At 41.7% G+C, this 22500-nt stretch overlaps 1 protein-coding gene across 2 annotated transcripts in view; it reads left to right on the top strand.

Moving 5' to 3' along the window:
* LOC135090837 (43 kDa receptor-associated protein of the synapse homolog) overlaps positions 1 to 22500 on the top strand; it is a 122163-nt gene that overhangs the window by 86207 nt on the left and 13456 nt on the right. For both annotated transcript variants that reach the window (XM_063987925.1, XM_063987926.1), the window contains 5 exons: positions 1 to 272; positions 15264 to 15462; positions 16176 to 16327; positions 16605 to 17112; positions 19049 to 19147. The exon at positions 1 to 272 is cut by the window's left edge and continues 62 nt beyond it. In XM_063987925.1, coding sequence (XP_063843995.1) covers positions 1 to 272; positions 15264 to 15462; positions 16176 to 16327; positions 16605 to 17112; positions 19049 to 19147 — 1230 coding nt within the window. The remainder of the gene's footprint in view (positions 273 to 15263; positions 15463 to 16175; positions 16328 to 16604; positions 17113 to 19048; positions 19148 to 22500) is intronic.

The raw sequence follows: 22500 nt of genomic DNA, 5'->3' as shown, positions 1-22500 counted from the left end.
CCCCTCCGCCCAACCATGGGAGCCCCAATGGCACCCCCGCCACCCCCACCCGTCTCAACACACACCAACGACCACCCTCACATGGGCAGTATGAGCGGGTTGGGCGGGAGCATGGTGGGCGGGCTGGGCGGGCTGGGCGGGGGTGGGTTCCAGTGTGAGTGTCTAGAGGACCGCCCCATGAGCAGGTGGGAGCCGGGCGTGTTCGACATGTGGTGTAGCTCCTGTACCAAGAAGCGCCGGGAGTCCTCCATGTGGAGTTCCCTCGACCTCAGGTAGGTAAAGATAGATGATACGATAAGTATAACACAGTTTTCTTTCTTCTATATCAGGTAAGAACAGGTAGACACGAGGATAATTATTGCGTGGTAAATAACGACCATGTTCTTCCTTCATCTCAGGTAAGGACAGGTTGATGCAAGGCTGAGAATAACACGGTACGTAATGACCGTGTTCTTTATTTCAGGTAAAGACAGGCAGATACAAGGCTAATTAAAGCACGGTAGATAATGACATAATAAGCAATGCCCTGTCCTTCCTTCGATCTCAGGTAAAGACAGATATATAACTCGGTAATCGAGTTTGCTAATGCTGTGTCATTTGAGAGCTTCAAAAAGAGATTAGATAATTCATGGATAAGGACAATAGGTGGAAATAGGTAGGTATGTTTCATGCAATGACTGCCACGTGTAGACATCATGGTTTCTTTCAGCTTTCATCATTTTCTTATGTACTTCTTATAACGATAGGCAGTAAGAAGTGCCGTGTTCGCCCTTTGATTTCACGTAATGCCCAGTAGATAATATGTTAATTATAACAGTAGATAACAAATGCCGTGTTTTTTCTCCGAGCCCAGATAAGGGTAAGTGGATATTATAGGTTAATTACATCACAGTGACGCACGCTAGGCAGTAGTGTGTGCTGTATCCTTACATCAGTCTCAAGTGGTGAGCGTAGGATTGCAAGTTCACCGTTAATTGCTACTAAGACGAAGATGTAGCGTTTTCCATTTCAGTGTCTGTTTGTTTTACTATCTCCTTTTTTTGTGTGTTTGATATCCATTAATCTTTTTTTTCCGTTTTAAAATACTTTCTCCTATTTGTACTTCTTAATCATTATGTTTCAGCTTCTCTTATTCTCTCCTACACTTCAGCAACTTTTTCTAATTCTTCGTTTTGAAATATTTTTCTTTATTATTACTTTTTATGTTTCATTTCTTTTCCTTTTCCTTTTCCTTTTTCCTCTGTAATTTAGCATCAGATCATTTCAACATTTATCTTGGAATATCATCGAATTTTCTTTCACCATTTCTTTATTTAAAAATATTTCCCTCTTGTAATATTTTCACACTTAAACTTTTTCTGTTTCCTAAGGTTCATCACATTCTTAAGCCATCTCATCACTTTCTCTGTCACTACTTCCATATCCGTCTTTTCCTGCCCCGCGTATATTGGTGGCAGCGGTGGGATGCTGGATTGGAGCAGCGCTGGGGCTTCCAAGAAGGTAATATTGGCGTACTAGAGGGAGTGCCGTGGTTATGTTGACAGATTAACAGCCAGACTCTCATAGGCCCCAACTCAAAGACTCTTACGGTGGGTGACAGGGTGGGAAGGAGGAGGAGCGGGAGTGCAGGAGAGAGGAATGGATATGGGAGACTTGAGAGGAATTCGGTGGAAGAGGAAAACGAAGAGGAGGAGGAGGAGGAGAAGGAGGAGTATGGACGAAAAATACAAAAAATAGGAGCCTCTCAGTCGAAAACACACACACATACACACACACACACACACACACACACACACACACACACACACACACACACACACACACACACACACACACACACACACACACACTACGTCAATATATCTTTCCAAGTGTGAGTGTGAAAAGGAAGGAAGGAAGGAAGGAAGGAAGGAAGGAAGGAAGGAAGGAAGGAAAGAAGGAAGAAAGGAAGGAAAGGAAGGAAGGAAGGAAGGAAGGAAGGAGGGAGGGAGTGAGGGAGGATGGAAAGAAGGAAGGAAGGAAGGAAGGAAGGAAGGAAAGAAGGAAGATAGAAGGAAGGAAGGAAGGAGGATGGAAAGAAGGAAGGAAGGAATGAGGAAAGAGTGTACATGTTCACATATCTGGATAGAGAAGAGATAGACGGAGATGATGGGGAGAACACAAATAAATGCAGACAAAATAATATGAAAAATAATTAAACAGATGTAATGTGAGATAAAAAGAAGACAAAGCATGAAGGCACTAGTGTATAAAGTCACATTCTTCTTCTTTTCTTCATCATCATCATCATCATCATCATCATCTTCTTCTTCTTCTTCTTCTTCTTCTTCTTCTTATTATTATTATTATTATTATTATTATTATTATTATTATTATTATTATTATTATTATTATTATTATTATTATTATTATTATTATTATTTCTTATATGTATTAGTAATATCACTTGTTAACTTTACATCCATTACCGAGTTGGGTTTTTGGGCAAGTCAACTGTAACTAAGTTAAAGGCGAGGACAGGTCACTAAGTTATAAGCTGCGTCATTTATACATAACAAAAGCTGCCTATTCTTTAAGTCATACGCCAATGATTTTAGTCTCCAAGTGAAAATGTTTACTTTCCTACGTTAAACTCAACTGGCGAAGACCGTTTTCTAAGTTAGAAGTTGCTTAATCTACACGTAACGAGGACTTCTAGTTTCACTATGATTTTTAAAAATTAGTTTATGAATCTGCCAAGTAGTTCACTACCTGCACTTCAAGACTGTTTTCTAACTTACAAGTCACTTAATTAACACAATAATACATAAATTACTTTACCACACGACTATTTCCTTGCACCAGTTCACGTAGTCGTGGTCAGTAATGCACACAACATTCTTTTAAATTGTGCTCAGCTTTTCCTCTCAATCTCAGTCCCCTGATGTGCTATAAATCTCCAGCTGCCATGTTTTGTAAGGAGACCTTCAGATCGGTGGACTTGAGAGGGGAAACACGAAACACCATGGAAGTGAAACATCATAACTGTACATTCACTAAAAAGTGCTCGATCATGCCACGATGGATGTGAAAATTATTAATTTGTGATGTGTAATAGATGAAAACGTGATATTGATGACGATCTTTGAATAAGGGGCATATTGTTATATTAATCATTTATACTTAAGGTTAGGAAAGGATGGATTTAAGAATAAAACTTGAGTATGCACATATGCCTGGTTAGATTAATCATACCTCATTCTCAGTTTATGTTCCGTGTTAATTTCTCCACCCATATACGTTCATCTCCATATCATTCGAGGGGAGAGTTTAGTTCAGAAATAATTCCAAGCAGGGACAGTTATGACTTGCCTACACATCATGTAAAACCCATCAGTTTGTTTCAAGAGTAGCTATCTTAGATAAGTGTTCTTAATTAAATGTTTTGTTCTCATCAATTTTTTCAGCTGCTCCCATCAAGGGTCGCCATAGCTGATTAAGCCCGGTTCACACTAGTCCGTTTTTACGGATTCCGTCTCTGTTCACCGTCCAACAATGACATCACAAAACGGAGTCCGTACTGAACGGAGGAATTCATTGCCGTATCCATATCGATGTTTGTCAGCATGGCCGGGCGGAGAAGAGACCTCCTCGACAAGAAATTTGAATATTTCTTGCCACTTTGCTGCTCGCAGCTGACGAAGAAAGGCCAGTGAGGAGGAGAAGAGTGTCACTTATTGCACAGTAAAGAAGTATAAGTAGCTACACGCTAGTGAATCTTACAAGACACGGTCGGGGCGGTAGTGTCTGGTATCAATCAATGCACGGTGTGGTGGAGAGGGAGGCTATACTAGTATTTTCTATTTGTCTGGTTGTTAGTTATCTTTATCATTACCATAGCTGCTGAGTGAGGCACGTTGCGTTTCTGCAGTTTGTTGGTCTGAAACTTGTCCAATCCATTCTTGTGCTTGTGTTTTCATGCTTTACGGTGTTGTCGCACCTCATGCTGGGACCCCAGTCACTTCTCTTTTTCCATAAAGTGTAAAAAAATTCAATTTGTAATATAGCATTATTACATTACAAAACTATAATTCAATAACTTTTTTTTCATGTACTTGTGTATCATACCTAGAACATTCAAATTAGTACGTGCAACACTGCCCATCTCTCCGTACAAAGTTAACTTGGTTCATCTCTTCTGCTCGACGGCGTCCGTTCCAGCGGAGGCAGAAACAGAGCTTAGTTCCAACTTTAGTCGCTCGAACGGAAACGGTGGTGACGTCATTGTGGGACGGTGTACTGTACGGAAACGGAATCCGTAAAAACGGAGTAGTTTAAACCGGGCCTGGGTCTTATCCAACGCCCTCGATTTTTGCGTTTTTCTCAGTCACATCCATTACAAGCCTCTCCTCTTTCACTACATCCATAAACCTTCTCTTAGGTCTTCCTCTCTTTTTCCTGCCGGGGAGATCATCAGCACTATGTTCAAAGGCCACGAAGGTGATCTGATCTGTCTTCGTGGACGTTTTACCTGCTGACGATGTAGAATTCTTCTTGAACTACCGCTACAGTCATGAAAGTAACTTTGAAAACCTCAGATAGCTAATTTCCACTATAGGCTGTAAGAGATATCTGTTCTGAAATAGGCTGTGTAAGAGATATCGGGTTCTATTATCGTCTCTCTCTCTCTCTCTCTCTCTCTCTCTCTCTCTCTCTCTCTCTCTCTCTCTCTCTCTCTCTCTCTCTCTCTCTCTCTCTCTCTCTCTCTCTCTCTCTCACATTATGATACAAAATCCTTGTCAATTTTTCACTAGAATCACGAAAACATCCCGGAACCTCAACAACTTCCTCAAAAATTATGAAGAATAGACCATAGAACGACGAAATGTTTAGGAACAGTCTGCAGCTTTAACCAGTGGGGCAAGTGGGCGTAGCGAAAGTAAACACCAGATGGCAGCAACAGTAGTTGTAGTTACTCGTATTTAAACTTGGCATAAGAAAATGACGTCAGGAACCTAAGAGGCAAAAAGTAAACACGGCTAGAGAGAGAGAGAGAGAGAGAGAGAGAGAGAGAGAGAGAGAGAGAGAGAGAGAGAGAGAGAGAGAGAGAGAGAGAGAGAGAAAGAGAGAGAGGGTGAAAAAGAGCAGTCTGAAAAAGAAAAAAGTGTGTAAACTCCTCCATTCTCCTTTAGTAGCATTGCATCTCAGTCAGGGCGAAGGGAGAAAGCAGGTTTTGTATAAGTAATGTAGCATGCATAAGAGAGAGAGAGAGAGAGAGAGAGAGAGAGAGAGAGAGAGAGAGAGAGAGAGAGAGAGAGAGAGAGAGAGAGAGAGAGAGAGAGAGAGAGAGAGAGAGAGAGAGAGAGAGAGAGAGAAACCATCTTTTTTATGTAGCATTTTATAATCTGTTTTTTAATTCTCTTTGTTTACTTATTTATCATCTTAATTTGACGGCATCGCGTAGGGGAGGCTGGAGGGGAGAGGTAGAAGAGGCTGGCCTGCTTAATTATGTAAGGCAGAGAGAGAGAGAGAGAGAGAGAGAGAGAGAGAGAGAGAGAGAGAGAGAGAGAGAGAGAGAGAGAGAGAGAGAGAGAGAGAGAGAGAGAGAGAGAGAGAGAGAGAGAGAGAGAGAGAGAGAGAGAGAGAAGACAATGAACAAATACAAAAAGAAAACGAAGAAAAAGAGGAAAAGAAGATGATAAGTAAAAAGAAAGGGGAGAGGAGGAGGAGGAGGAGGATGAGGAGGAGGACAGAATGCATAGAAAGAAAAAAACAGAGAAAAAAAATACAAGAAAACTGCAACAAGAGCAACAGTGAAGAATACGAAGGAAAGAGAAAAAGAAGAAAAAGTGGGGAAGGAGGAGGAGGAGGTATAAAGATTAAAAAAAACAAAAGAAATTGTAGAAAATAAACTACATTAAAAGCAAACATGAAGAAGAAGGTAGGGAGGGGAGGACAGCAAGTATAAAAGAACAAGAATGAAGAACAAATGGTAGAAATGCAGCGACAATAGAAGCAAGAATGAAGAAGAAAACGAAGAAGACAAAGAAGAGAAGGAGGAAGGAGAAAGAAAAGTAGGGACAGGAGAAGGAAGACGAGAGAGAGAGAGAGAGAGAGAGAGAGAGAGAGAGAGAGAGAGAGAGAGAGAGAGAGAGAGAGAGAGAGAGAGAGAGAGAGAGAGAGAGAGATCCATTTTAACAGCACCACCATCAAGGCATCACCTGAGGCTGGATAATTATTAACTAAATAGCGACTCATTGATCCTCTCTCTCTCTCTCTCTCTCTCTCTCTCTCTCTCTCTCTCTCTCTCTCTCTCTCTCTCTCTCTCTCTCTCTCTCTCTCTCTCTCTCTCTCTCTCTTGAAGCACTAACGTAAACAACTCACAAATTTAATCCACCTTTAACTCCTGGATGCCCTCTCAACTCTCACTAACTCTCCCTCGCTCGGGACTCTGCGTAAACAGTGAGTGTAGCCCCCTTAGAGATGCTTAACCCTCACTCGCACCCTCTCCCTCCCTCTCCCTCTCTCTTTGACCTCCGTTTTCTCTTGTTTGCCGGAGTTCGAGGAGAAGATGTGGTGTTTAGGAGAGAGAGGGAGAATAGAGGAGAGAGGGAGGGAGGAAGAGGATAGCTTGTGGGATGTTAGGGAGGGAGAGAGTGTTTGAGGGAGAGAAAGGAGACGAAAGGGAGAGGTGAATGTCTGTGGGAGAGAATGGAGAGGAGGATGTTTGAGGGATGAAAAGGAGAGGGGATGTGTGGGGGAATGGAGGTAAGAGAGAGAAAGGAGTGTTGTGGAAGGGAGAGGAAGGAAGAGGGGAGAGTAACTTGTTTATTCTGGTAATTTCACTGTTTTCTTATATATCTAATGTAAGTTAAATATTTAAAATAAGTACATTAAAGTAAACTGAAGTCAAGTAATAAAGATGAATAAATTTTAAGTACAGCAGTAATTTGTTTGTGTTGGTTAAGTGGTATGCTGTTTGCTTGAAGTACATAAAGTGAGGAAATTAAGTAGTCTTGTTTGTCTAAAGTAAGTTGAGTAAATCAGAGGTTGTGTACAATAGTAATTTGTCTGCGGTGGTTAAGTGGTATGTGGCTTTCCTGAAGTACATCAAGTAAGGGAAGTGTAGCAGATAACTCTTGTTTGTCGAAATGAAGAAAGTCAAAAAGAGTAAATAAAGTTCAAGGTGGTTTACTATGGCCATTTTCGTGGTACCTTATTAATCCAAATGTGAAGTAAATGAAGTAGTAAGTTACATCAGTAGGATAAAGAACGCCTTGTCCACGTAAAGTAAGACAAACAGGCAAGTCTCCTTTATAAATCACTATAGTGGGGAAGTTCGAATATACTTTGTTTTTTGTTACTCTTTTTTTTCGGCATTCCTCTTGTTACTGTCCTTCTCTCTCTCTTGTATCTCTCTTATCTTGGTATTTGTATGCTTTTTACTCCCAAAGCCTCCCCCTCTCTCTCTCTCTCTCTCTCTCTCTCTCTCTCTCTCTCTCTCTCTCTCTCTCTCTCTCTCTCTCTCTGATACGAGGAAGATAGATGCCACTACGATACTCTTATCAAGAAAGAAACAAGTCTTCCTTCTCCTCCTCCTCCTCCTCTCCTTCATTTTCCTCTCCTCTTCTTTTACGGGCGTGGGCCATTTTTGCTTCCTCTTACTCGCCTTCGCTTTAAAATCGACCCAAGGCAGCGTTACCAAACTCTCTTTCCCATTCATTTTTTCCTCGCCTTCGCTGGTGTCTTACTATCAGGCGGTGGGAGTTGGTCAGATACTCACTCAGATGGCGGGCAGCGGGAGTTTTACACGGATCCCTTAGCGAGGAGGAGGTGGAGGACGGGAGGTGGGTTGTTGGGTTAGAGAGAGAGAGAGAGAGAGAGAGAGAGAGAGAGAGAGAGAGAGAGAGAGAGAGAGAGAGAGAGAGAGAGAGAGAGAGAGAGAGAGAGAGAGAGAGAGTGGGAGGTGGGATAGGATTAAAGACAGGTAAAAGGGAAACCAAGAAAGAAAGCAGTATTAATTTTAGACTGAAGAATGGCATGAGAGAGAGAGAGAGAGAGAGAGAGAGAGAGAGAGAGAGAGAGAGAGAGAGAGAGAGAGAGAGAGAGAGAGAGAGAGAGAGAGAGAGAGAGAGAGAGAGAGAAATTAAAAATAGGTAAAAGGGAAAATTAAAAGGAATTAATTTCAGATAGAGAAAATACAGCAGAATGAGAAATAGATAGGTAAATAGATAGATAGATAGATAGATAGATAGATAGATAGATAGATAGAGAGAGAGAGAGAGAGAGAGAGAGAGAGAGAGAGAGAGAGAGAGAGAGAGAGAGAGAGAGAGAGAGAGAGAGAGAGAGAGAGAGAGAGAGAGAGAGAGAGAGAGAGAGAGAGAGAGAGAGAGAGAGAGAGAGAGAGAGAGAGAGAGAGAGAGAGAGAGAGAGAGAGAGAGAGAGAGAGAGAGAGAGAGAGAGAGAGAGAGAGAGAGAGAGAGAGAGAGAGAGAGAGAGAGAGAGAGAGAGTCACGGAAAAAAGGAGATAATCTAGGGTAATTTTTCATCAAGGCTTAAGAATTATGGAAATGAAGGAGGAAGAAGGAAGAAGAAGGAGAAGGGAGATAAACCTGAATAGTAATGAAGTTTGGAAGGTTTTATGGGCATGGACGAGAGAGAGAGAGAGAGAGAGAGAGAGAGAGAGAGAGAGAGAGAGAGAGAGAGAGAGAGAGAGAGAGAGACAAAGAACATGATTGGTTAATTCGAGACCAATAACTAACTTTACTTTAATTAACTCGATCACCTTTCAGTCTCATTTTCCTTTTAACTTCCATTCACTTTCTTTTCTTCACTATCACACCTCATCGATTCAGGCTTTTTTCCTTTTTTTTTCTTTTCATATTTCCCTTTTACCGATTTCCTATTTTCCTATCAGTGTGGACTTTTCTCCCGCACGCCAATAGGGTTCTCAGGTAGTGTTCCTGGCCAATAGCATTAATTCCGAGCCCCTTTCCTTGCCGTGAGTGGCCGCAAGGCGAGGTGCTGCATACATCCCTGTTCTTGTGCCTGAGGGAAACCATTGCAAGATTTTTAATGCTGTCTTTTGTAGACTTCCGGTTATGTATGTGTGTGGCTTGTTTGGGTGGTTGATCTATTTGTCTGTTTGTCTACGTAATCATCTATCTATCGCTCTTTCTATCTATATGTTATTTATTTATCTCTCTCTCTCTCTCTCTCTCTCTCTCTCTCTCTCTCTCTCTCTCTCTCTCTCTCTCTCTCTCTCTCTCTCTCTCTCTCTCTCTCTCTCTCTCTCTCTCTCTCTTTCTCTCTCTCTATCATTCCTCTCTTTTATATGTATATCAATCCTCTATCACTCTTCTGTTTTATATGTATATCACTCCTCTGTCCGCTACGGAGCCTCGGCTCAGCGGGCTAGTGCCCAATTAATCATGTAATGTTACTTCTCTGTAAAAAAAAAAAAAAAAAAAAAATTGCTATTCTGGGCAATAAACAATCAATCAATCAATTAATCTCTCTCTCTCTCTCTCTCTCTCTCTCTCTCTCTCTCTCTCTCTCTCTCTCTCTCTCTCTCTCTCTCTCTCTCTCTCTCTCTCTCTCTCTCTCTCTCTCTCTCTCTCTCTCTCTCTCTCTCTCTCTCTCTCTTGTTTGCCACGAAAGACTAATGTGAGTGAGTGAGTCAGTCAGGCAGTGAGTGGGTTGAAGACTTGACTATTAGTGAGTGAGTCAGTGACAGCGTTAATGAGAGTGAACAAGTTAGTGAATTAATGAGTTTGTGGATTAGTGAGTGAGTGAGTGAGTTTGAAAGTGAGAAAATTTTTCAGTGAGTATATAGATCTGGATGTTAGTGAGTGAGTGAGTGCGCGAATGAGAGCACGCTGAGAGTAATTCAATATCAGTCATTAGTGGTGTTTACATTCCTTGAAAACTGTAATGATGTAAACATATCACTTTGTTTGCTGTTCATTTGGCAGTGCATTGAACCTTGAATACGCGAGCCGAGTGTAGAACAGCAAGTGAAGTACGTACGTGAACTTAAAATGTAAACATGAAAAAAAGGGTCTTATGGTAAAGTACTGAGCCGTGACACACGGTGCAGGTACAGGCATACAGGCAGTGAAATGCGAGGCAGGTACACTCCTAAAAATTCGTCGAACTTTGTACCATGATCGACATGTTGCACAGTTCTTATCAGTGTTTGCAGCACGCTACTGGATTAATGATACTGTCAATTGAACTCTGAATTAACGATACTTAGTCACTGGAACTCCGGATTAAAGATACTCAGCCAACTTATTTTTTTGCTTTTTTCTTAGGGAACTGGCATCTCAGTGGGCCTTATTATTTTTCTTCCTTTTTGTTGCCCTAAGCCAGTGATCCTCTAACATAAAAAAAGATAGTTGAACTTTAGATTAACGATACTCAGTGACTTCAACACTATACCGATATACTGAACGGTATTTATAAGTATTTACTGTAGTAGGCTACTGGATTAACGATACTCGATTTTTGTTTTTCCTCCATTCTTGTGTTTCGTTCCTCCTATGTCAGTGTGGTTAGAATATCTGTAAGCACCAAGCATTCTGAGATATATATATATATATATATATATATATATATATATATATATATATATATATATATATATATATATATATATATATATATATATATATATATATATATATATATATATATATATATATATATATATATATATATATATATATATATAAAATGAAAAACCTCCCTAAAGCAAATTGAAGTTAACCTATTTACTGCTGGCCGTCCTTTAATGACACTGGGCACTTTGTAGAAAAAAAGAATAAATAAATAAAATAAATAAATAAATAAATAAAACAAATAAATAAATCAGATGAAAAATAATACTAAAAATACTTTGTTTGAGAAGACACACACACACACACCACACACACACACACACACACACACACACACACACACACACGCGCGCGCGCGCGCGCGCGCTCTAATAAAAAAAAAACAAAAATTAAATAAATAAATAAATAAATAAGTGAAAGATCAAACAGGTTAATTTGTCTTTTGTGAGCTGCAGAACTGTTTAACCCTTTCACTCCTATTTGATACATTATTCCTTAATCACAAACCACTCTAAGACATTTCCTTCTGCTCTACAAATATCACCAAGCAATATACTAACTTGACATCGGAATGCTTTAACTTCTTATCCCATTTTCTGTCTTGCTTATAAAACTTTGTACAATATTTTTTTTTATTTTATTTTGCCAATAGGTGTACATCACAGTGAAAGGGCTGAAAGTCGGTAGCACAAAATGTGCATTTAAAGTCGTAATGATTATGAAAAACAACTATGTATGTAGGAGTGAAAAAGGTAATTTTTACACTGTTTTTAGTGGTCAGTTGCTGCATATCATGGTGAAAGGGTTGAAGAGCAGTAGTACAAAAGTACATAAAAGTCATAATGCATATGAGAAAAACTATCTGGAAGCGAATTTTACTGAATACCAAATCTGTGAATAATTCTGGTGCTCTGTACTGCTGATGTGTTGCTGGAAACGCGTCTGGCACCTGCACCATAAAATTCTCGCCTTCATCACTAATCCTTTATCACTAACGAAAACTGAAGAGCTTCGCGTTATTATGAAACTCGTTCACATTTTTTCCTCGAAGCTTCATTAGTGCTGTAAAGGCTGATGGTGGTGATGATGATGTACTATAGTTAATGAGATCACTGGTATAAAAGACATAAAAACACAAGAGAAACTGCAGGGGCAGTAATAGCAATCGTGGTAGTAATAAACATATACCTTTGCTTACCTACCATCCTTATCCATAATTTTGTATTCCCTTAAACCTCCCAAATTATTGCACTGCCAACATGACAAGTAAGTCTATTGCAGCACCTACATAATTTAAGTTCCAAACGATGGACAAAGAACCACATCACGAAAGCCAAGTCATTTCAACGCACCACGGAGTCAGGAGTACCAACACCTCCAGCACAACACATCCTACAGAACCTGCTTAACCTTTAACTGCTGCTTCTAGGGCTGTATGTGGTAATGGGTGCTTGGAATAGTTAACGAGCGTGGCGAGAGGGTGGAGGAGGTCAGGGGAGAAGGCGAGAACTTGAGATGGTAGTGGAAGTGGTAAGGGGAGGTGGGTTTGGGGAGGCTTGGAGAATGGGTTGGTAAGGATAGGGAGATAATGAAAATGATGGTTTTGGTGTGAAGTATAGGAGTGGTGGGGAGTGGCGGTTGTGGTGGATGAGGTGGGAAGGACAGGAATGTAATAATAATGGTGGTAGTGGAAGTCAGTGGTGGAGGTAGCTCTGGTAAGAGGTGGGGAGGTAGGAGGGTGGTGGTGGGCAGGGAGTCCGAGAAACGCAGGGAGCAAACACGAAAAAAAACAACAAAACAAAAAACAACAAAATAAAAAAGCAAAAACAAAGGTAGTTAAGTAAATATGGGCTCTCTAATTATCTAATTAAGCACACCTAATTTAATTTTTATTCTTTAATACAAACAATCTTAACCCTAACGATACTTAACCCTAACCTGCTATATCCGACCCTACGTAAATTAACTTAAAGCTACGGGGTTCCGAATCACACACCTTGCTGAGGAGGTCGGATATCGTAATCCGGTCTTGGGTACAAAGAATGTTCTCAAAACACATTTTTTTTTTTTTTTTTTTTTTTTAGCTCCTTGCATGGTTCACTCAGCGTGTGGCCGCTTTAAACTGAGCTCCTGTCACTTGCGAGACGCGTCAATTGCAATAATTCCATCTGATTGGCTACGTCACCTGACATCACGGGCTCTCTTATTTTAATTGGTTCACTTAAGAAAAAAAAAAAACCTTCCTGAAGACTAACAGGTCGGCACAATAGGTGGGGCTGTGCTAGTAAACATGGCGCAAGATGGCAGAGGTAAACCAGTGTTGGGTGGGGTGAGCTGTTTTCTATATCACGAGAAAGCATTTGCAAGGATACTTACCGATGTTCGCCGCACCCGTATGTTGTGAATATTCTAAAGTGAAAGAATTACAACTCGATCTGATTAATGAACAAAAATAAACGTGTTCCATTACTTTATTTAATAGAATAACGAAAACCCATATATCTTTTGACCAAATAAATTTTAAGTTTCTTTTCATTAAATTACGAGTCAGTCAAGTTGAATATGAGTAATGTTCAACCAGGATAGATTAATGCATGTAATGTTAGCTTAGGTTTATGTTCTGTTAAGGCAAACTAAATTTAGGGAGCAAGTAAATCAGATATGTACTTCTGTTTAATTAGAGGATACATCAGGATAATGTTAGGATTAAGTTGCATTAAAGAGTTCACATGTCCTCGATAACATCCAAAAACAAGAACAAGCCCCAACATGCAAGACCAAGGGCACCCAGACTCAGGCAGCACCTCGCGCCTGCCTCCTCATGTAGGTTCACCTCTATTCAAAACTTCACGAGGCTATTTTGCAGTAATTTCAAAAGTAAAGCAACATTACAGTGGCATGTGTTCTCCTCGCATCTCCTCCTTCCAAGGCAATGAACACTACCATTACAGCCGCGCAATTTAGTCTGGAGCATTAGTGATAAATACGGTGCCTCGCTACCACACTCATGGTCTCGGTAACAAAGCGACGTCAACAAAACAAGAGCTATGGCACTCTACCTCACTTTTCTCCTTCTCCTCGCCCCTGCAGTGGTTCTTTCAAGGCGTACTCAGTTGTCCACGCAGGCTTGCGAGGAAGGCAGTTCTCGTGGCCGGATGCAATATTTATCACACTTTGGAAAGTAATAACCACCACAACCTCCGCCTTGCGCTTTGCCGCAAACCTGACTGAAGTTCCCATTTCCAAAACGCTCATCCAATACATCTGTATCTCTTATTAACCATTATTCCCAGTACCTCTAATGTGTGTGTGTGTGTGTGTGTGTGTGTGTGTATATATATATATATATATATATATATATATATATATATATATATATATATATATATATATATATATATATATATATATATATATATATATATATATATATATATATATATATATATATATATATATATATATATATATATATATATATATATATATATATATATATATATATATATATATATATATATATATATATATATATATATATATATATATATATATATAAACACTATTAATTATTAGGAACATTATTCAAACTAAAGGATAAAGAAATATAGGAGTACTGTATCGTACCTTTATAAACACTATCGTACTTAATTAAGAATCGGATGCATGCCATGATTTTCAAGTAGCATGCAGCAGGATGATATGGGTGTAGGCCGGCTGGTGTAGCAGCAACAGGGCCACGGCAGGTTGGTGTAGGTAGGCTAGGCTGGAGCCCTCACACCGCACTGCTTAAAGGAGAACTGTGTGAGCGTCTCTACTACCTCTACCTCCCGCCTCCCCGTCACCCCATCATGCCATGGCCAGTCATGCCAGACTAGCCGCCTCCAGCCCTCAGCCCTGCAGCCCCACGCTCCTACATGCCTCAGCGACAATCATCACCATCATCTCTCCACTCACGCACCCCTATAGCCACGAATTTAATGGAACTGACATTTGTTTTGCCTTGTTATCGTTTACTGGTACACCCACGTAACGGTTTATTCTCTCTCTCTCTCTCTCTCTCTCTCTCTCTCTCTCTCTCTCGTGACATATAGCACTATCATCGTCCCGCCATGCCCGCCCAGCCTCGCTAAATCTAACATTCCACAAGCTTTTGCCATCACGGTATTTTTATTGGCTAGATTTAACTCTATCTAAAGTTTTTAACAGGATCCTCGTGAGCCAGATTTAGGTCGCTACCGTAACAGATTTCCCATTTTTTTCTCTCTTTCCTTTTCACTCTCTCTCTCTCTCTCTCTCTCTCTCTCTCTCTCTCTCTCTCTCTCTCTCTCTCTCTCTCTCTCTCTCTCTCTTAATGCAATCATCGTAGTAATATATTTCTTTATGTGAGGTAAAACGTTTTATTCATACAGGTGTTGAATGTCGCTGTAATAATCATAATAACATTACATAATTCACGACTGTACGTACCCTGACGCGCGCACACACACACACACACACACACACACACACACACACACACACACACACACACACACACACACACATTCTTCCTATGATCCCTCAAATTCTTAGAACTTTTTTCATAAACGGGTATTGCTAGATATTTGCTCGACCAACCGTAATCCACAGCAGCTGCCCGCCTTCTCTTTCCTTCCACAGCTTGCCGCCGCACCAGCTCTCTTCCAGCGCCCTCCTCCCCGATACCCCGGATACTGAGGGCATAGGAGGGCTGGGAGGCCTGGGTGGACTCGACGCCAGTGGGGATCTTGTGAGGACCCGACAGCCGCCCCCTCCTTCCTTCTGGGACTGTCTCGTCTCCTGCCACGACCGTCTTGGGCAGCGCCTGGCACGGAAAAGGGTGAGGCTTGTGTGTGCCTGCGTCTCTCTCTCTCTCTCTCTCTCTCTCTCTCTCTCTCTCTCTCTCTCTCTCTCTCTCTCTCTCTCTCTCTCTTCTGTAGTTTTCTCGTGTTTTTCCTCCAGTTTATTATTACAAGAGGATTAAGAACACCATTTTTTTCTTCTGTTTTTTCCTATTCTTTTTCTTTCATATTTTCAGTTTTTTTTTTTTTCTCTCTCTCTCTATTGCCTCGCTGGAAAGGTGAGGCGACCATTCGTTTCCTGCTGTCCTGATTTCCTTCTATATTTCCTTCTTGTCACTGTTTCTCATTTCTTCTTTGAATTGTGATTTTCTTAAAGGGAATAAGTCGAGGTTTCCAGATAAATGATCGTCGGTTTTCGTCAATATTTTTTTTTCTTTGTCTCTGATTAGATTTCTGACTTCCTTAAAGGGAATAAAGTGAAGGGGTGTACAAATATAATCGTAAATCTGTCAGCTTAAGGGAAATGAGGGAGGTGAAGCAGGTGAGGCAGAGGGCAGCGGGTGAGGTAATGGATGGGAAGGAAGGAAGCCGGAAGATGGCCGGGAAGACGAGGGATGACGAGAGGCGGAGCGAGAATGTTGCAGGCTGTTTTCAGTTGATACCAAAGGCTCTGTTTAATGTCAGATGTAAACGAGGCACTATTTTTGCTTGTCTGATTAGCAGCGTGTACAGGTGTGGCATGTACCTGCAGGTGGAGCAAGGGGTGCGCCTGTACAACCAGCAGAAGCACATGGCAGCCGTGAAGAAGTGGAAGCAGGCGTTGCGACGCATCAACAAAGACAATGATCGCTTCATTACCCTTGGTTACCTGAGCCAGGCACACCTTGACTGGGGCCGCTATAGGTGAGTTCCTTCACACTTACTTCTAGGGACAGGCCTTCACCCGAGGATGGAAGGAGCAGTGTGGTGTGGGGAGAAACAAGTGTTGGCATTTTACTTTTTTTACCTCGCTTTTTAAAATTAACAAATCTTATGCACATTCTTCAATAAACCTCGTGCGTATCCTTCAGGTTATAATAATTCAAGGTATTACCATGACGTGATCGATGGGGCTTCTGAATGTGTTACATTGGCTTGTGCTGAAGCTTCTGTTTAGGTTCTTACTCCTGCCTTTCCCTAGGGAAATGTTGGACTTCGGGTTCCAGCAGCTGGATATTGCCAACGAGATGGACTCACCCATGCTGAGGGCCGAGGCGTACCTTACCATCGCGCGGGCCAACGAGCGACTGGGTAACCTGGAGAAAGCTGTGTCCTACTGCCGCCACTCACTTTACAACCAGTGTGACCAGTCCCGCACCACTGGCTACGTGCAACTCACCCTCGGCAACACCTACGTCACCTACTCCAGCTTCAGCAAGGCCATCGAGCACTACGAGCTGGCCCTCAAGGTGTCCAGGAGCATCCACGACACCGCACTCGAACTGCAGGTGTACTGCGGCCTCGGCCATACCTTCTGTCTCCTTCAAGACTACGAAAAGTCGCTCTCGTTCAGCGCCAAAGCTTTCGAGCTTTCTAAAACCTTCCACATCCTTGACCTCAACTCTAAGTACCAGAGGCTGTCGTTAGTGACGCTGGCCACTCCGCTCAGGAAGCTGGGCCGCCTGCCAGAGGCGCGGGACTGCTGCCAGGTGAGTGTATCGGTGGCCGTTGGTTGACGCATCTGTGTTTCTGCGAGTCTTTAATGCTGCACATCAAAGCACAGAAGCCTTGCTGCGACACAAATGAACGCGCCTTTGTTGTTGAAATTAATGTGAACCTGCCTGTGTGTATTTACCTCGTTATAACATAAAGGGAAGGAGCAATGCTTATACTGTCCCGTCTGTGTATCTACTAATCTAACCTCTCTTTAAATACATAGATATTTTTTGCATAGACAACTCTCTCATTCAGATTATTTCAGACTCCTATGTTTCTGTGAGAAAAGCTGCTTTTTGAAGTCTCTCCTACAAGTAGTCCCCTTCAGCTTTCTTCCATGGCCACTCCGTGTCCTTTCTGCCCCCCCCTCCCCTCCCCCCTAACACACACACACACACACACACACACACACACACACACACACACACACACACGTACGTCCTCCCTATCCAGCTGTTCGGAAATATCGCTCCCACGTTCTTGCCCTCAGTAACTTTGCTGATAATTATTTCAGTTCCCATCTTGTAATTACACATAAATATGTTATTTTTGCCAAACTCAACCTTTTGCTCTTTCTACGATCCCATTCCGATATCCTATCTAGATCCCCTTGTGCTTTACAACCTTCGTAATTTTTCACCTTACGTAACAGTCTCGCATCACCTGCAAACAAACTTAGACATACTCCCTCGACATTGTCGTTTATACGTACATATGTATTACAAACATGACTTGCATCGGAACAGATCCTGGAGGACTCTGCTGAATACTGTGTATCATTCTGATTTATGGTCTTTAATAACTGTCTTCCTGTTTCTTAAAAAATCTTCCTTCCATTTTAGACCATCCCTGACTCTTCCAGTATTATTTATTTTACAAATCAGTGTCACTTTATCGAAAGGTTATTTAAGGTCTAGACACATGCAGTCCTCCTCCCAACCCTCTCTTGAATGATATCAAGTCTGTCACTCTGAATTGACATCCCGTTAAAGTTTAGTTTTCCTCTAAATACTCTATCCATGTATTTTTCACAGTTTTCAATGATTCTTTAATATCACTCGTTAGTGATACCGGTCTGTTATTTTGTGGATCTGCACCTCCCTATGTTTCGGAATCATATCTGAGTCTTTCCAGTCTCGAGAAACCTCGCAATCTCTCAGAGAGGTTACAATAATATGTATTTTCTCCGTGAGCTGCTCACTGCCCTCCCTTAATATTCAGCTTGATATTTCATCCGGGATGGTGTTTTCCGCACATTCTGTTTCTCTAGTGTATTTCGTACTTGTTGCTCGGATACCATTTCGGTTAACACCTTATCTTTTTCTATACCAGGCTTTATAAATCCTTTCTGTGAAAAGCTTTTATAAACTCTTCCCTCTTCTTTGCATCCTGATAATGACTTCTACTTTTAAATCACTAATTCCTCTTTTGCTTTCAACTTTCCATCTACATATAGATTATAGAATAACTTAGGCTGCTCCTCATTTTTAACTGATATTCTTCTCATAATTTCTCTTCTCTTCGGAGTTTCACGTATTCACTTCTTGTTTGTGTCTATTTTGCAAGTTGATTCATCTTCTTCATCTTTTCATGCCTCATCTTCTACTGGATCTTGCTAATGTGCATCTACTACTGAACCAGTCTTTGTTATGTGCATGTGTAATATCTCTCATACAAGTACCTCACCACATACTAAAATTCCCGTATCCAAGTGTCAAACAGCTTTAGAGATTATCATCTGTGTTGAATAATTGAGCTCAGCCTCCAGCTTTGCCATGGCAACGGGGACGCGGCCTCCCAGCCCATCTCACTCCACGGTCGCCGGTCCTCAGCCCTAATGTGAAAGGAAGGGGCGGCACCCAAGGGATATGCAAGATCCTTTCCTAATTAAGTGAGTCTGTGTGTGTCATGATTGTATTATATTAACAGGACGCACTCAAGCTGGCCCTGACAGCTGGGGACCGGCCCACCCACGCCCGCTGCCTGGCCATCCTCGCAGACATCCACCGCCAGTGTCTGGACGTGCAAGTGAGTCAAAGCCTCGCCCAGCCTTCCTCTCTAAATATTTTTCCTCTAAGTGTGTATATTTCCCTAGTTGTGGTTTATGGAAAAAAGGGCTATGCTCGTGCTGTTTTGTCTTCATATCTATTAATATCCAACTTGTGTGTGTGTGTGTGTGTGTGTGTGTGTGTGTGTGTGAATATATATATATATATATATATATATATATATATATATATATATATATATATATATATATATATATATATATATATATATATATATATGTGTGTGTGTGTGTGTGTGTGTGTGTGCCTAAATGGCGGTCCTGTAAACAACTGCAGGAGCACGTCCGTGGTTTTGACACAATATCTCTCCAAAAATTATACCTTTGGATCGCCTTACACGAAGTCCTGGTCTGTAAGAGATGTGAGAGCACGCTGGTTGATTTTGTGGTGGTGAAGGGTTTTGGACTTAGTTAAAATTAGCCTGTAAAGTCTCCAACACTCATGCTAACCCCTCCATGTGTCCAGTGGTTCGAGTCTGCGCATGCGCACTAGAAACTTGTGACGTCAGAGGTGCCATGGTGACGGACGCTGGTTGTCAACAACCCCCCTGTGACTTGTTAGGAATCCTGATCTTGTTGATTCTACACGAGCGTATATTCCTCACCACCTCATTGGCAGTATTGCGATTTGCTGTGAGTCAACCGTTATGATGACAAACAGTCAGCAAAAACAGCCAGGTGAAGGGAAGACGTTACAACGTAGCCAGCTAACCAGAAAGAATAAGGAAGAACTAATCGACATGATAGTGGCGTCTGGTGAAGATGGTACTACACTAGCAGGCATCAACAAGAGGATGGATGACGTAGTCAAGGCAATGGTAGCCCTCAAGGACACAATAACGGCCCAGAACAGTGTGGCCAATAAGAATTATGAGGAGCTGAGGGCTCGAGTCGATAAGCAGGAGGAGATCATCGCGAAGCAGCAGCAGTACTTGGAATACCTTGATAAGAAGGAGCGCGAGGGCAAAGTAGTCATCTTGGGCGTACCTGATGATCAAGAGTCCCTGGAGGGCGCAACTTCTGACGAGAAGCTGGACAAGATCTGGACGGTGTGGATGGTGTGGCTGGGACTTACCGCAGGTTGGGCGACCGCTCACGCCAGGCCAGCGGCGGTGCATCGCCACGAGCCCGCCCCATCCTGTTGACGCTTGCTGATAAAAACCAACGCGCCATCATCCTGAACAATGCAAGTCGATTGAAAACCTCTGGTTATAACTTCAGTCGAATTTACATTAAAAAAGATGTCCATCCAAGCATTAGGAAGGAGTGGCGTAGGTTACGCGATGTAGAAGTGGCAGAAAGAGCAAAACCAGAAAACGTTGGTTGTTCCATACCCTTGGATACACGTGAGCGCAGTGTATAAGGATAATACAGTAACTGATGCTTGGAATGCTAATTTTTTTATAGATGGTCCACAGTGTAGTAGTAAAATTAAGATAATTTCATGGAATATGAATGGTGTATATACAAAGTTAGAAAAAAGTACTGTATATCAATGCTATGTGAATATGATATTATATCTATTAATGAAGTAAAAACACCGCTTCCAGTAATTTTAAGTGCATATAAGTCATACAGAAGTCATGTAGTTGGTTCTACCGCTCATGGAGGCACAGAAGTATTAATTAAGAACAGGTTGTCTGAGACTGTTTGGTGTGGACACGAGTATAGGATATCAATTGTAGATGCAGATGCGGAGCATTCCTGATTAACTCTTCGGCTTTTGTTACATTCCGCCTTCTGATTCACAGTATTATTCCTTGAGTGTCTTTTTTTTTTTTTTTTTTATGTAGGAGGGACACTGACCAAGGGCAACAAAAATCCAATAAAAAAATGGCCACTGAAATGCAAGTCCCATAAAAGGGTCCAAAGCGGTAGTCAAAAATTGAAGGATAAGCGTCTTGAAACCTTCCTCTTGAAGGAATTCAAGTCATAGGAAGGTGGAAATACAGAAGCAGACAGGGAGTTCCAGAGTTTACCAGAGAAAGGGATAAATGATTGAGAATACTGGTTAACTCTTGCGTTAGAGAGGTGGACAGAATAGGGGTGAGAGAAAGAAAAAGTCTTGTATAGCGAGACCACGGGAGCAGAGGAGGCATGCAGTTAGCAAGATCAAAAGAGCAGTTAGCATGAAAATGGCGGTAAAAGACAGCTAGAGATGCTACATTGCGAAAATCAGAGAGAGGCTGAAGACAGTCAGTTAGAGGAGAGGAGTTGATGAGACGAAAAGCTTTTGATTCCACCCTGTCTAGAAGAGCAGTATGAGTGGAACCCCCCCAGACATGTGAAGCATACTCCATACTTGGATGGATAAGGCCCTTGTACAGAGTTAGCAGCTGGGGGGGGGGGGTGAGAAAAACTGGCGGAGACGTCTCAGAACACCTATCTTTATAGAAGCTGTTTTAGTTAGAGATGAGATGTGAAGTTTCCAGTTCAGATTATAAGTAAAGGACAGACCGAGGATGTTCAGTGTAGAAGAGGGGGGCAGTTGAGTTTCATTGAAGAAGTGGGGATAGTTGTCTGCAAGGTTGCGTCGAGTTGATAGATGGAGGAATTGAATTTTTGAGGCATTGAACAATACCAAATAGGCTCTGCCCCAATCAGAAATTTTAGAAAGATCAGAAGTCAAGCGTTCTGTGGCTTCCCTGCGTGAAATGTTTACTTCCTGAAGGGTTGGACGTCTATGAAAAGACGTGGAAAAGTGCAGGGTGGTATCATCAGCGTAGGAGTGGATAGGACAAGAAGTTTGATTTAAAAGATCATTAATGAATAATAAGAAGAGAGTGGGTGACAGGACAAAACCCTGAGGAACACCACTGTTAATAGATTTAGGAGAAGAACAGTGACCGTCTACCACAGCAGCAATAGAACGGTCAGAAAGGAAACTTGAGATGAGTTACAGAGAGGAGGATAGAAGCCGTAGGAGGGTAGTTTGGAAATCAAAGCTTTGTGCCAGACTCTATCAAAAGCTTTTGATATGTCTAAGGCAACAGCAAAAGTTTTACCAAAATCTCTAAAAGAGGATGACCAAGACTCAGTAAGGAAAGCCAGAAGATCACCAGGAGAGCAGCCTTGATGGAACCCATACTGGCGATCAGATAGAAGGTTGTGAAGTGATAGATATTTAAGAATCTTCCTGTTGAGGATAGATTCAAAAACTTTAGATAGGCAGGAAATTAAAGCAATAGGACGGTAGTTTGAGGGATTAGAACGGTCACCCTTTTTAGGAACAGGCTGAATGTAGGCAAACTTCCAACAAGAAGGAAAGGTAGAAGTTGACAGACAGCTGAAAGAGTTTGACTAGGCAAGGTGC

The sequence above is a fragment of the Scylla paramamosain genome, chromosome 36 (assembly GCF_035594125.1).
Source record: "Scylla paramamosain isolate STU-SP2022 chromosome 36, ASM3559412v1, whole genome shotgun sequence".
In the NCBI taxonomy this organism is placed as follows: domain Eukaryota; kingdom Metazoa; phylum Arthropoda; class Malacostraca; order Decapoda; family Portunidae; genus Scylla; species Scylla paramamosain.
This window is presented reverse-complemented; position numbering and strand designations above follow the sequence as displayed.